At 43.6% G+C, this 14027-nt stretch overlaps 1 protein-coding gene across 1 annotated transcript; it reads left to right on the top strand.

Moving 5' to 3' along the window:
- The first annotated feature begins 9467 nt into the window (after positions 1–9467).
- On the top strand, positions 9468–13189 carry LOC134485045 (sperm motility kinase Y-like). The gene is made up of 2 exons (XM_063280859.1): positions 9468–10058; positions 11119–13189. Exon 2 carries the CDS (start codon positions 11139–11141, stop codon positions 12666–12668), a length of 1530 nt encoding a protein of 509 aa, XP_063136929.1. The 5' UTR covers positions 9468–10058; positions 11119–11138; the 3' UTR covers positions 12669–13189.
- Positions 13190–14027: the final 838 nt, after the last annotated feature.

Consider the following 14027-nt stretch of genomic DNA (forward strand, 5'->3'; position numbering starts at 1 on the left):
ACCCTAGACCTGAGCAGAATCTCTGAGGAGGTATACTTCCACTGTCAATACAAAGACTTAAGGACCATGGGACACAGGAGCAACGCCAAGGTCCCAATACCACACCATCAGCTCCCTGGCAGCCCCATGACCATCAAACTGCTTCTAAAGAAGCAATGGTGCCAGCCACTCATGACCAAGGCAGAGACAATGATGATGGTCGACCACCTGAACAGCATCTTATTTCCCCAAGTAAGAGCTCATTGAAGGAAAACAGTTTTATGAAAACACCAGAAAATGGGGGTAAGGTAGAGGAGGATAAAGTCAGGCAAATATTTAGGCAAATTAGAGCAACTGTGAGCTAATGCCATGAGCATGGTATAGTACACAGGGAACTCAAACCATATAAGATTATGTTGGACATAAATGGATAAGTTAAAATCGTAGACTTTCCTTCGCCTTAGAACACAAGTTGAACCAGGGCAATGCTGAACTGGCACTGTGGTGCTTTGTCTTTTGGAACTCCTGAACTCTTGCCCAGCAAACTTTATGATAGTCCACAAAATGACATTTGGACCTTAGTTTTACATGGTACTTAAAAAGTTAAGATCTTTACTCTGTATTCATACTAGATTTGAAAAGACTTGTTGTGGCAATTGTATTCTGCCACCTGTTGGGTGTTAGAAGAGATGGATAACCTGCTTAGCCTCTTAATGATACTCAACATGAAATATAGGATGACGCTTCCTGGTTGCTGCCGCTGCAGAGAGCCCCTGGGCAGCACCCCACGAGCGAACTTGAGCCTCGGGACCACAGGTAAGACCAAATTTTCTGCTGCAAGAAAGCTGCCTGGTGAGCTTGGGACACACGGAAGCAGAATTTCTCTAGAACCGGGCACGTTCTGGGTTTACCGGAAGTCCCACACCCGCGGATCCCGGCCCGCAGCAGCTCTCTGCTCCCAGACCCGGTGAGAGAGAGACCCAACCGCCTGGTCAGGTGGGCACTCCTGAGGCTGCAGAGCAGAAGAGACCACCAACACTGCTCACCCCTGCCCACATCCCTGGCCCAAGAGGAAACTGTATAAGGCCTCTGGGCTCCCGTGGGGGAGGGCCCAGGAGCGGCAGGACCCCTGCCAGAGACACCGCCGGACCCTGAAGGAAACAGACCAGATAAACAGTTCTCTGCACCCAAATCCCGTGGGAGGGAGAGCTAAACCTTCAGAGAGGCAGACAGGCCTGGGAAACCAGAAGAGACTGCTCCCTGCACACACATCTCGGACGCCAGAGGAAAAAGCCAAAGACCATCTGGAACCCTGGTGCACTGAAGCTCCCGGAAGGGGCGGCACAGGTCTTCCTGGTTGCTGCCGCTGCAGAGAGCCCCTGGGCAGCACCCCACGAGCGAACTTGAGCCTCGGGACCACAGGTAAGACCAAATTTTCTGCTGCAAGAAAGCTGCCTGGTGAGCTTGGGACACACGGAAGCAGAATTTCTCTAGAACCGGGCACGTTCTGGGTTTACCGGAAGTCCCACACCCGCGGATCCCGGCCCGCAGCAGCTCTCTGCTCCCAGACCCGGTGAGAGAGAGACCCAACCGCCTGGTCAGGTGGGCACTCCTGAGGCTGCAGAGCAGAAGAGACCACCAACACTGCTCACCCCTGCCCACATCCCTGGCCCAAGAGGAAATTGTATAAGGCCTCTGGGCTCCCGTGGGGGAGGGCCCAGGAGCGGCAGGACCCCTGCCAGAGACACCACCGGACCCTGAAGGAAACAGACCGGATAAACAGTTCTCTGCACCCAAATCCCGTGGGAGGGAGAGCTAAACCTTCAGAGAGGCAGACAGGCCTGGGAAACCAGAAGAGACTGCTCCCTGCACACACATCTCGGACGCCAGAGGAAAAAGCCAAAGACCATCTGGAACCCTGGTGCACTGAAGCTCCCGGAAGGGGCGGCACAGGTCTTCCTGGTTGCTGCCGCTGCAGAGAGCCCCTGGACAGCACCCCACGAGCAAACCTGAGCCTCAGGACCACAGGTAAGACCAAATTTTCTGCTGCAAGAAAGCTGCCTGGTGAACTCAAGACACAGGCCCACAGGAACAGCTGAAGACCTGTAGAGAGGAAAAACTACACGCCCGAAAGCAGAACACTCTGTCTTCATAACTGACTGAAAGAGAGGAAAACAGGTCTACAGCACTCCTGACACACAGGCTTATAGGACAGTCTAGCCACTGTCAGAAATAGCAGAACAAAGTAACACTAGAGATAATCTGATGGCGAGAGGCAAGCGCAGGAACCCAAGCAACAGAAACCAAGACTACATGCCATCATCGGAGCCCAATTCTCCCACCAAAACAAACATGGAATATCCAAACACACCAGAAAAGCAAGATCTAGTTTCAAAATCATATTTGATCATGATGCTGGAGGACTTCAAGAAAGACTTGAACACACTTAGGGAAGCACAGGAAAACATTAATAAACAAGTAAAAGCCTACAGAGAGGAATCGCAAAAATCCCTGAAAGAATTCCAGGAAAACACAATCAAACAGTTGAAGGAATTAAAAATGGAAATAGAAGCAATCAAGAAAGAACACATGGAAACAACCCTGGATATAGAAAACCAAAAGAAGAGACAAGGAGCTGTAGATACAAGCTTCACCAACAGAATACAAGAGATGGAAGAGAGAATCTCAGGAGCAGAAGATTCCATAGAAATCATTGACTCAACTGTCAAAGATAATGTAAAGCGGAAAAAGCTACTGGTCCAAAACATACAGGAAATCCAGGACTCAATGAGAAGATCAAACCTAAGGATAATAGGTATAGAAGAGAGTGAAGACTCCCAGCTCAAAGGACCAGTAAATATCTTCAACAAAATCATAGAAGAAAACTTCCCTAACCTAAAAAAAGAGATACCCATAGACATACAAGAAGCCTACAGAACTCCAAATAGATTGGACCAGAAAAGAAACACCTCCCGTCACATAATTGTCAAAACACCAAACGCACAAAATAAAGAAAGAATATTAAAAGCAGTAAGGGAAAAAGGTCAAGTAACATATAAAGGGAGACCTATCAGAATCACACCAGACTTCTCGCCAGAAACTATGAAGGCCAGAAGATCCTGGACTGATGTTATACAGACCCTAAGAGAACACAAATGCCAACCCAGATTACTGTATCCAGCAAAACTCTCAATTAACATTGATGGAGAAACCAAGATATTCCATGACAAAACCAAATTTACACAATATCTTTCTACAAATCCAGCACTACAAAGGATAATAAATGGTAAAGCCCAACATAAGGAGGCAAGTTATACCCTAGAAGAAGCAAGAAACTAATCGTCTTGGCAACAAAACAAAGAGAATGAAAGCACACAAACATAACCTCACATCCAAATATGAATATAACGGGAAGCAATAATCACTATTCCTTAATATCTCTCAATATCAATGGCCTCAACTCCCCAATAAAAAGACATAGATTAACAAACTGGATACGCAACGAGGACCCTGCATTCTGCTGCCTACAGGAAACACACCTCAGAGACAAAGACAGACACTACCTCAGAGTGAAAGGCTGGAAAACAACTTTCCAAGCAAATGGTCAGAAGAAGCAAGCTGGAGTAGCCATTCTAATATCAAATAAAATCAATTTCCAACTAAAAGTCATCAAAAAAGATAAGGAAGGACACTTCATATTCATCAAAGGAAAAATCAACCAAGATGAACTCTCAATCCTAAATATCTATGCCCCAAATAAAAGGGCACCTACATACGTAAAAGAAACCTTACTAAAGCTCAAAACACACATTGCACCTCACACAATAATAGTGGGAGATTTCAACACCCCACTCTCATCAATGGACAGATCATGGAAACAGAAATTAAACAGTGATGTAGACAGACTAAGAGAAGTCATGAGCCAAATGGACTTAACGGATATTTATAGAACATTCTATCCTAAAGCAAAAGGATATACCTTCTTCTCAGCTCCTCATGGTACTTTCTCCAAAATTGACCATATAATTGGTCAAAAAACGTGCCTCAACAGGTACAGAAAGATAGAAATAATCCCATGCGTGCTATCGGACCACCACGGCCTAAAACTGGTCTTCAATAACAATAAGGGAAGAATGCCCACATATACGTGGAAATTGAACAATGCTCTACTCAATGATAACCTGGTCAAGGAAGAAATAAAGAAAGAAATTAAAAACTTTTTAGAATTTAATGAAAATGAAGATACAACATACTCAAACTTATGGGACACAATGAAAGCTGTGGTATAGAGGAAAACTCATAGCGCTGAGTGCCTGCAGAAAGAAACAGGAAAGAGCATATGTCAGCAGCTTGACAGCACACCTAAAAGCTCTAGAACAAAAAGAAGCAAATACACCCAGGAGGAGTAGAAGGCAGGAAATAATCAAACTCAGAGCTGAAATCAACCAAGTAGAAACAAAAAGGACCATAGAAAGAATCAACAGAACCAAAAGTTGGTTCTTTGAGAAAATCAACAAGATAGATAAACCCTTAGCCAGACTAACGAGAGGACACAGAGAGTGTGTCCAAATTAACAAAATCAGAAATGAAAAGGGAGACATAACTACAGATTCGGAGGAAATTCAAAAAATCATCAGATCTTACTATAAAAACCTATATTCAACAAAATTTGAAAATCTTCAGGAAATGGACAATTTCCTAGACAGATACCAGGTATCGAAGTTAAATCAGGAACAGATAAACCAGTTAAACAACCCCATAACTCCTAAGGAAATAGAAGCAGTCATTAAAGGTCTCCCAACCAAAAAGAGCCCAGGTCCAGACGGGTTTAGTGCAGAATTCTATCAAACCTTCATAGAAGACCTCATACCAATATTATCCAAACTAGTCCACAAAATTGAAACAGATGGAGCCCTACCGAATTCCTTCTACGAAGCCACAATTACTCTTATACCTAAACCACACAAAGTCCCAACAAAGAAAGAGAACTTCAGACCAATTTCCCTTATGAATATCGACGCAAAAATACTCAATAAAATTCTGGCAAACCGAATTCAAGAGCACATCAAAACAATCATCCACATGATCAAGTAGGCTTCATCCCAGGCATGCAGGGATGGTTTAATATACGGAAAACCATCAACGTGATCCATTATATAAACAAACTGAAAGAACAGAACCACATGATCATTTCATTAGATGCTGAGAAAGCATTTGACAAAATTCAACACCCCTTCATGATAAAAGTCCTGGAAAGAATAGGAATTCAAGGCCCATACCTAAACATAGTAAAAGCCATATACAGCAAACCAGTTGCTAACATTAAACTAAATGGAGAGAAACTTGAAGCAATCCCACTAAAATCAGGGACTAGACAAGGCTGCCCACTCTCTCCCTACTTATTCAATATAGTTCTTGAAGTTCTAGCCAGAGCAATCAGACAACAAAAGGAGATCAAAGGGATACAGATCGGAAAAGAAGAGGTCAAAATATCACTATTTGCAGATGACATGATAGTATATTTAAGTGATCCCAAAAGTTCCACCAGAGAACTACTAAAGCTGATAAACAACTTCAGCAAAGTGGCTGGGTATAAAATTAACTCAAATAAATCAGTTGCCTTCCTCTATACAAAAGAGAAACAAGCCGAGAAAGAAATTAGGGAAACGACACCCTTCATAATAGACCCAAATAATATAAAGTACCTCGGTGTGACTTTAACCAAGCAAGTAAAAGATCTGTACAATAAGAACTTCAAGACACTGAGGAAAGAAATTGAAGAAGACCTCAGAAGATGGAAAGATCTCCCATGCTCATGGATTGGCAGGATTAATATGGTAAAAATGGCCATTTTACCAAAAGCAATCTACAGATTCAATGCAATTCCCATCAAAATACCAATCCAATTCTTCAAAGAGTTAGACAGAACAATTTGCAAATTCATCTGGAATAACAAAAAACCCAGGATAGCTAAAGCTATCCTCAACAATAAAAGGACTTCAGGGGGAATCACTATCCCTGAACTCAAGCAGTATTACAGAGCAATAGTGATAAAAACTGCATGGTATTGGTACAGAGACAGATAGACCAATGGAATAGAATTGAAGACCCAGAAATGAACCCACACACCTATGGTCACTTGATTTTTGACAAAGGAGCCAAAACCATCCAATGGAAAAAAGATAGCATTTTCAGCAAATGGTGCTGGTTCAACTGGAGGGCAACATGTAGAAGAATGCAGATCGATCCATCCTTATCACCCTGTACAAAGCTTAAGTCCAAGTGGATCAAGGACCTCCACATCAAACCAGACACACTCAAACTAATAGAAGAAAAACTAGGGAAGCATCTGGAACACATGGGCACTGGAAAAAATTTCCTGAACAAAACACCAATGGCTTATGCTCTAAGATCAAGAATCGACAAATGGGATCTCATAAAACTGCAAAGCTTCTGTAAGGCAAAGGACACTGTGGTTAGGACAAAACGGCAACCAACAGATTGGGAAAAGATCTTTACCAATCCTACAACAGATAGAGGCCTTATATCCAAAATATACAAAGAACTCAAGAAGTTAGACCGCAGGGAAACAAATAACCCTATTAAAAATGGGGTTCAGAGCTAAACAAAGAATTCACAGCTGAGGAATGCCGAATGGCTGAGAAACACGTAAAGAAATGTTCAACATTTTTAGTCGTAAGGGAAATGCAAATCAAAACAATCCTGAGATTTCACCTCACACCAGTGAGAATGGCTAAGATCAAAAACTCAGGTGACAGCAGTTGCTGGCGAGGATGTGGAGAAAGAGGAACACTCCTCCATTGTTGGTGGGATTGCAGACTGGTAAAACCATTCTGGAAATCAGTCTGGAGGTTCCTCAGAAAATTGGACATTGAACTGCCTGAGGATCCAGCTATACCTCTCTTGGGCATATACCCAAAAGATGCCTCAACATATAAAAGAGACACGTGCTCCACTATGTTCATCGCAGCCTTATTTATAATAGCCAGAAGCTGGAAAGAACCCAGATGCCCTTCAACAGAGGAATGGATACAGAAAATGTGGTACATCTACACAATGGAATATTATCCAGCTATCAAAAACAACGAGTTTATGAAATTCGTAGGCAAATGGTTGGAACTGGAAAATATCATCCTGAGTGAGCTAACCCAATCACAGAAAGACATACATGGTATGCACTCATTGATAAGTGGCTATTAGCCCAAATGCTTGAATTACCCTAGATCCCTAGAACAAACGAAACTCAAGACGGATGATCAAAATGTGAATGCTTCACTACTTCTTTAAATGAGGAAAAAGAATACCCTTGGCAGGGAAGGGAGAGGCAAAGATTAAAACAGAGACTGAAGGAACACCCATTCAGAGCCTGCCCCACATGTGGCCCATACATATACAGCCACCCAATTAGACAAGATGGATGAAGCAAAGAAGTGCAGACTGACAGGAGCCGGATGTAGATCGCTCCTGAGAGACACAGCCAGAATACAGCAAATACAGAGGCGAATGCCAGCAGCAAACCACTGAACTGAGAATAGGTCCCCTATTGAAGGAATCAGAGAAAGAACTGGAAGAGCTTGAAGGGGCTCGAGTCCCCATATGTACAACAATGCCAAGCAACCAGAGCTTCCAGGGACTAAGCCACTACCTAAAGACTATACATGGACTGACCCTGGACTCTGACCCCATAGGTAGCAATGAATATCCTAGTAAGAGCACCAGTGGAAGGGGAAGCCCTGGGTCCTGCTAAGACTGAACCCCCAGTGAACTATACTATGGGGGGAGGGCGGCAATGGGGGGAGGGTTGGGAGGGGAACACCCACAAGAAAGGGGAGGGGGGAGGGGGATGTTTGCCCGGAAACCGGGAAAGGGAATAACACTCGAAATGTATATAAGAAATACTCAAGTTAATAAAAAAATATATATATAAAAATACTCAAGTTAATATATATATATATATATATATATATATATATATATATATATATATATATACACACACACACACACACACTGAGGTCAACCCTAGATAGGGCATAGAGTAATCCACACATCATGGGATTCAACGGGGCGTTTTATGAAAGAGCTATTTCCCAGGAGCACACCTGTGTGTCAAGGCCTCCCTTCCAGCTAGGCCTTTGGAATCTCCAGTGCTAAACACTGTCTCTTCCTTTGCAGAAGTGAAACATAATAAAAATTCACACTTCACAGTACAGTGAATAGCAGTAATCGCGAAACGTGTAAATAGAACCGATGTGTACCAGAGTATGTGGATTGATGTTATATGAAATGTGTTTGGGTGCCGTGCAGTATCCTCTTCCATGTTCCTACATACTGAGCAACGACCCTGTACAATTTCTCTCTAGACAGAACCATCTGGAATTCACTCACTGAGGGACTTATGCCCTGGAGTGGCAGCTACAGGTAGGACTTGTGCAACCATGTCACGAAGCGAAGAGACAGAGATGCATGGATTAAATGGAGAGAAGCAGATTGGAATGGTGGAGAGGCTAACCTGCCAACAATTCCAAACCCCCAGCAGGATTACACTGGAGAACAGCGAGCAGTTTCCCAGCCAGCCTCACTCTCCATAGACAGACTTCTTCCAGTCCTTCCATTTTCCGAAGGAAAGAAAAGTTCAAAAAGCAGGGACAGGGAAAGAAAAACTGCTCTACTCTCAGGAGCCAAGGGCAAATCCCCTGGCACCTCCCTGTCTGAGCCCATAAGCAGAGACAGCCCAGTCCTGGGATCATCTCTAGAGGCTCAGGGACCCAGGCAGATGAGCCCTTGAATCACAAAGGGTTCCTCTACAGCATTCTATGTGTGTCAGTCCTGAGTCCCTGAGCCTGAGGTGCTCTGCACAGCTATTCAGAGAAGCCATCTCCTGTTCTCTGTACAAAGATCTCTGTGTTGGATGTCAAAGGAGAGTGTCCACCCAGCATGGGTTGGGGCTCTGGCCCTCTAATCTGTTGGTCCATGTTAACTTCTCCACAGAGAAAGCTTATGAGCTTTGCTGATGCATCCATTAGGCGTTTGGGGGATTCAAACTCAAGTCTCTGCCTAGTCCTGCAGCTTTGTCTCAGGTGTTTGATGATAACCTAGAGCCTTTCTGAGGACTTATGAGAACAGTGTCCTCTTGATGGGTCAGTTTAGAAACAGCTTTGTCTTTAAAAAAAGAAAACTATACCATCAGTTTGAGGCTAATCTTTCAGAATTCAAAGATAATGTGACACCCTGAGTGTAGACATGAGGACTTTAAAGCAGGATGCAGAGTAAACATTCAAAACAGAGAACTATGGACAGCTAAACATCTTACAGGGTTTTATTTCTAACAGCCTAAAGTCTTTCCATAGCCCATAGAAGCCACGGTCTCAGAGTCCTTCCCAACCATGTTGACAGGTCCTATTGTGACCTCATGAGGAGCGATTGTGAGGCGGCCCAGCAAACACATATTAAGCTGTTGCCAGGCCTGGAATTCTTTGAGTGCTTTGAGAGGAGGTGTGGAGTGGAGCCCTCTGCGACTTGGTTGTATCTAGTGAGCTGTGTGTGGTTGTATCGAATTTTACTGTACTGTGTATATGTGTATGTATCAGTGTGTGTAAGAGAGTGTGTGTTGACAGATTGGCCTGTGTGTGAGTGCGTGTACGCTTTTGCCTGTGTGTTTGTCAGTATATGTAGGAGTGTGTGAGTTTACAGGTTTGTATGTGTGTATGTGTTTGTATGTGTGTATGTCTTCTTGTGCGTATGTGTATCCCTGTGTGTATGTGTGTATGTGTCTGACGTGTGTTTTTCGACGTTTGCTTGTGTGTAAGTATGCGTGTTTTGTGTGAATCTGGGTGTTTGTAAGAGTTTGTGTGAGTATAAGTTCACTTCTGTGTAGTTCTGTGTGTGTGCCTGTGTGTGTGCCTGTGCCTGTGTGAGTGCCTGTGTGTGTGTGTGTGTGTGTGTGTGTGTCTGTGTGTGCACGTGCCCATCCCCTTTTGCCCCTTGTATCTATATTACCTGCACCTCAGTGCAAGAGAGTGTAGAGGCCAGAAGTCACCCCGGCTGCTGTTCCTGAGGTAGGTTCTCAACCTTATTTTCAAGACAGGCTCTCTCACTGGCCTGCAGCTGCCCAAGTATCTGGGCTGGCTGACCAGTCGCTCCCAGGCATTTGGTATGCCAACCCCATAATATCAGTTTAAGGCCTATGTAGATAGCTGGCTGCCTATTTCTTGATTGATTGATTTTTGGATGACTTCAAGAGAAAGAATTAGGTCACATATTGCCACGCCACTGGCTATTTCCTTATTGGGGTTTTGTTTTTTGTTTTATTTATTTATTTATTTATTTATTATGTATTGCTGGTTTCATTTTTTAGTGGTTTTTATGTTCTCACATGCTATATTACTGCTTTGATTATTTACGGTTCTGCAGTCGGATGATTCACTCTATCTCCATTTTCAATGTCCTGCGGTTTCATCCTTTTACATTATTCCTGTTTCTCTATTTATTGAGTACAAGCAATCATTTGCTTAGACTTGATACAAATTTTCCCTTTGTGACACTTTGACTCTTCGGCCTTTGTTTAAGGTTTACTATTCACTGATATTTAACTGCCTTATTCCTTGTGGTTGGTTAATTTTAATTTTCAGTATTTTGCTCTGGAGAGTTGTGGATTTTTGTGGATCACTAGGTCCTGAAATTCAATGGAGTTTTCCCTTAAGTGTTGGCTTTTTATATTTGTTTGTTTTGTCTTATACTAATTCTTTCTCCTCTCGTTTCTTTCAACTTTTTTTTTTTTCTTCAGTGAACATCTATTCATAGTATTGACCATCTTTGGCCGCCCAATCCTATTGTAGTATGACGATTTTTATTTTCATCATTGCATTTAGTATGTGTGTGCTCTTGGCTTTCTCTTTTGGGGTTGGTTATTTGGGTGGCTTTTACTTATGACTCTTCATATTTTCCCCTTAACTTTTTCATAATTTTGCTCTATTTTTCTAGTCTAGTTTTTACTTTGTCTTTGTTTGTTTTTTTTCTTTCTCTTTTGTTTGTTTCTTTTAGGTACCACAAGTGTAATTTTAGCTCCTATATTGCTCCATCTTTTTCATTATTTGATTCCATTTTTGTTATTTTTAGGTAGCATTAGTACTGATAAAATGCCTACAGAGACTGAGGAGGAGTTACCAACCCCTACACCCGAGCCCAGTATCTCTGAGGAGGGCAACTTCCATTCCCAATACCAAGTATTGGGGACAATTGGGCAAGGGGGCAGCGCCAAAGTCCTCCTGGCCCACCACCGGCTCACAGGAACCCCGGTGGCTGTCAAAGTTCTGCGAAAGGACAAGCAGTGGTTCCAGCCAGCCATGATGGAAGCAAACATAATGAGAAAGATCAACCACCCCAACATAGTGTCTCTCATACAAGTTATTGAAAAGGAAACGAGAATATACCTCATAATGGAGCTGGTGGAAGGCCAAGAACTCTACCAGTACATCAGAGAGTCAGGGCACATAGAGGAGGATGAGGCCCGGCAAATATTTGAACAGATATTGTCAGCAGTGAGCTACTGCCATGAAAAGGGGATTGTTCACCGAGACCTCAAACTGGACAATATAATGATTGATAAAAACAAAAAGGTCAAAGTCATCGACTTTGGGCTTAGCACCCAATTTCAACCTGGAAAAATGCTAAACTACCACTGCGGCACGTACTCTTTTGGTTCCCCTGAACTCCTCCTTGGCCATCGGTATGACGGGCCGAAGAATGATATGTGGATTATAGGAGTGGTCTTGTACTGTATGGTAGTGGGAAAGCTCCCATTTGATTCAGTGATCATCCAAGAATTGCAAAGACAAGTAGTGGCAGGGGTATATCCTGCTCCCTGTGGGGTTTCAAAAGAACTGGAGGACCTCCTTAGTAAATTACTGAGGGTAAATCCCAACTTTAGACCAACAGCAAGAAAGGCGATGAAACACCCTTGGTTCAAAGAACACTGGAACAGATTGATAGGTCCCTATGAAGAAATGCTTCCCCTCACACCAGACCCGGCCATTTTGGATGCCATGAAAAGCATTGGATTCCAAGCCTCTGTAGTAAAACACTCTTTAAAACAAAGAAAATATAATGAGGAAATGGCAACTTATTTCTTTCTACAAAAGCAAGCTCTCCAGGGGGATGGCTGCACAGCCCAGGCACAGCAAGTGAGTCACGTTGTAGCCCCATTTCCTAGCCTTGATCCTGCTGCTGCTTTTAGATTAGAACCAAAGAGGAGTGGAAGCCTGCCAGTCCTTGGCACCTTGCGGGTGTCATCCTCCCATGGTCACGTATCTCACTATGGCCAGAATGCTCATCCAAAAGGAGGCAAAAGATCCACTGTGGCTGGTCGTCTCAGGCCTCTACCGATGACACCTACACAGGACCACTATCACAAATGTGCCGTGAGTGTCCCATGCATTCAAACAACAAGCATCTTCACTGAGAAGAGTAGCAATAAGGAAATCAAAGAAGACAACCCACTCTCCCACAGAGCCCCATTAGAGGATAAGCCCATCCCCAGCAGGGTCCGGCACAGAGGTTTTAAGGGGTGGACCAGGAATATAGCAAATGCCCTGATAAAGCTGTGTTGCTGCATGCCAAGGAGAAAGAAACCTCGCCTGAGGCAGAACAGAATCTCCCCCCAGAAATGAGCCACAGGGAGAGTCCAGAGAACAAGCAGCAGGCATAGCCCAGGTACCTTTGTGCTTTGTCCTTTTCAGTTTGCTCTATGCTGGTCCTTCCTCTGTCTCTGGTTTCCATTTTCCCCACAATTCTTACCTTGTATCTGCTCTAACTTCTTTATGAGGTTTCCCCAACACCAAGCCTTCTCCCTCTTCTTGATTTCTCCTCTTCCCAGCAGGGACCCAATAGGATTGATGAGTTCCACACTCTACAGAGTTTTCTAGTTGGCCCATCCCTTCAGATGGACTCCAGCTCCCCCTTAGGCCAATAGCTCCCACAGGGTGAGGACAAGAGGTTCATGGGCTCATGGCCTCCTCCAGGGGCTACTGATCTTTTCACATGTGGTCATCAATCACAAGTGCTGCAGAACAGAGTCTTATGTTTTCAAATGTAACATCCCATTCCATTAAGCCTCAAAACTAATTAACAAGGTTTGTCATTGAATAAGTATCAACAACCTAGTTTGTGGGTTATAGTTGATGGTCAGAATCCTGCATGCATGCATATTGTTTTGCATACTGGTTTTTTTTTGTTCCTAAGACCTAGTGATCTATTGAATTTTATAGGTAGTAGTTCTAAATGTTTTCTTTCAAAGACCTCAACTGAGAAGTAGAAAAAAGAAGTTATAATATAGTAAGGCAAATCAAAGCCCCAAATGGTAAGCTAAGAATTCTACCTCACTGTCTTTTTTGCTTGGAATAAATTGTCTTGTCTATTTCACAGTGTCATCTGAAAATTCTTTCATGTCCTCAGTATAAACAGTAGGTGATTTCAGACACATGGCAATGGAAAAGACACCAGCAGAAACTACAGCAGCAACAGGAGTAGCAACAATAGCAGAAGCAGCATTAGGCACAGCAGCAGCAGGAGGAGGAGAGCGAGGAGGGTAGGAGGAGGAGGAGGAAGAGGAAGATAAAGAGAGGAGGAGAAAGAAGAGGAGGAGGAGGAAGAGAAGGAAGAGGAGGAGAAAGAGGAGGATGAACAGCAGGGGGAAGATTTTGATTCCCTGTCCCCGTGAGAATTGCTGATGACTACTTCTGGACACAGATATCATGCTGAGAACTGTTTATCAAAATGATTTAACAGAATATTAATGTTCATAGAAGACATGTCAATGTTCCTGAGGGCAAGCAGCCCTGGAAAAGAGAGCCAGATGGCAGAGGCAAGCAGTGTGGAATGTTCTTACTGAGGAAGACCTTCTCAAAGCTGATGATGTAATAGGTATGAAGGAGCATTTCATGGGAGTCACGGTCCCATGCCCCTGTGTCAGGGCACACAGAGCTCCTAGCCTTGCATCCTGCTTGAGAGGGGACCTGGAATATTCCCTG

This window comes from Rattus norvegicus, chromosome 1 (genome assembly GCF_036323735.1).
Source record: "Rattus norvegicus strain BN/NHsdMcwi chromosome 1, GRCr8, whole genome shotgun sequence".
Classification (NCBI taxonomy): domain Eukaryota; kingdom Metazoa; phylum Chordata; class Mammalia; order Rodentia; family Muridae; genus Rattus; species Rattus norvegicus.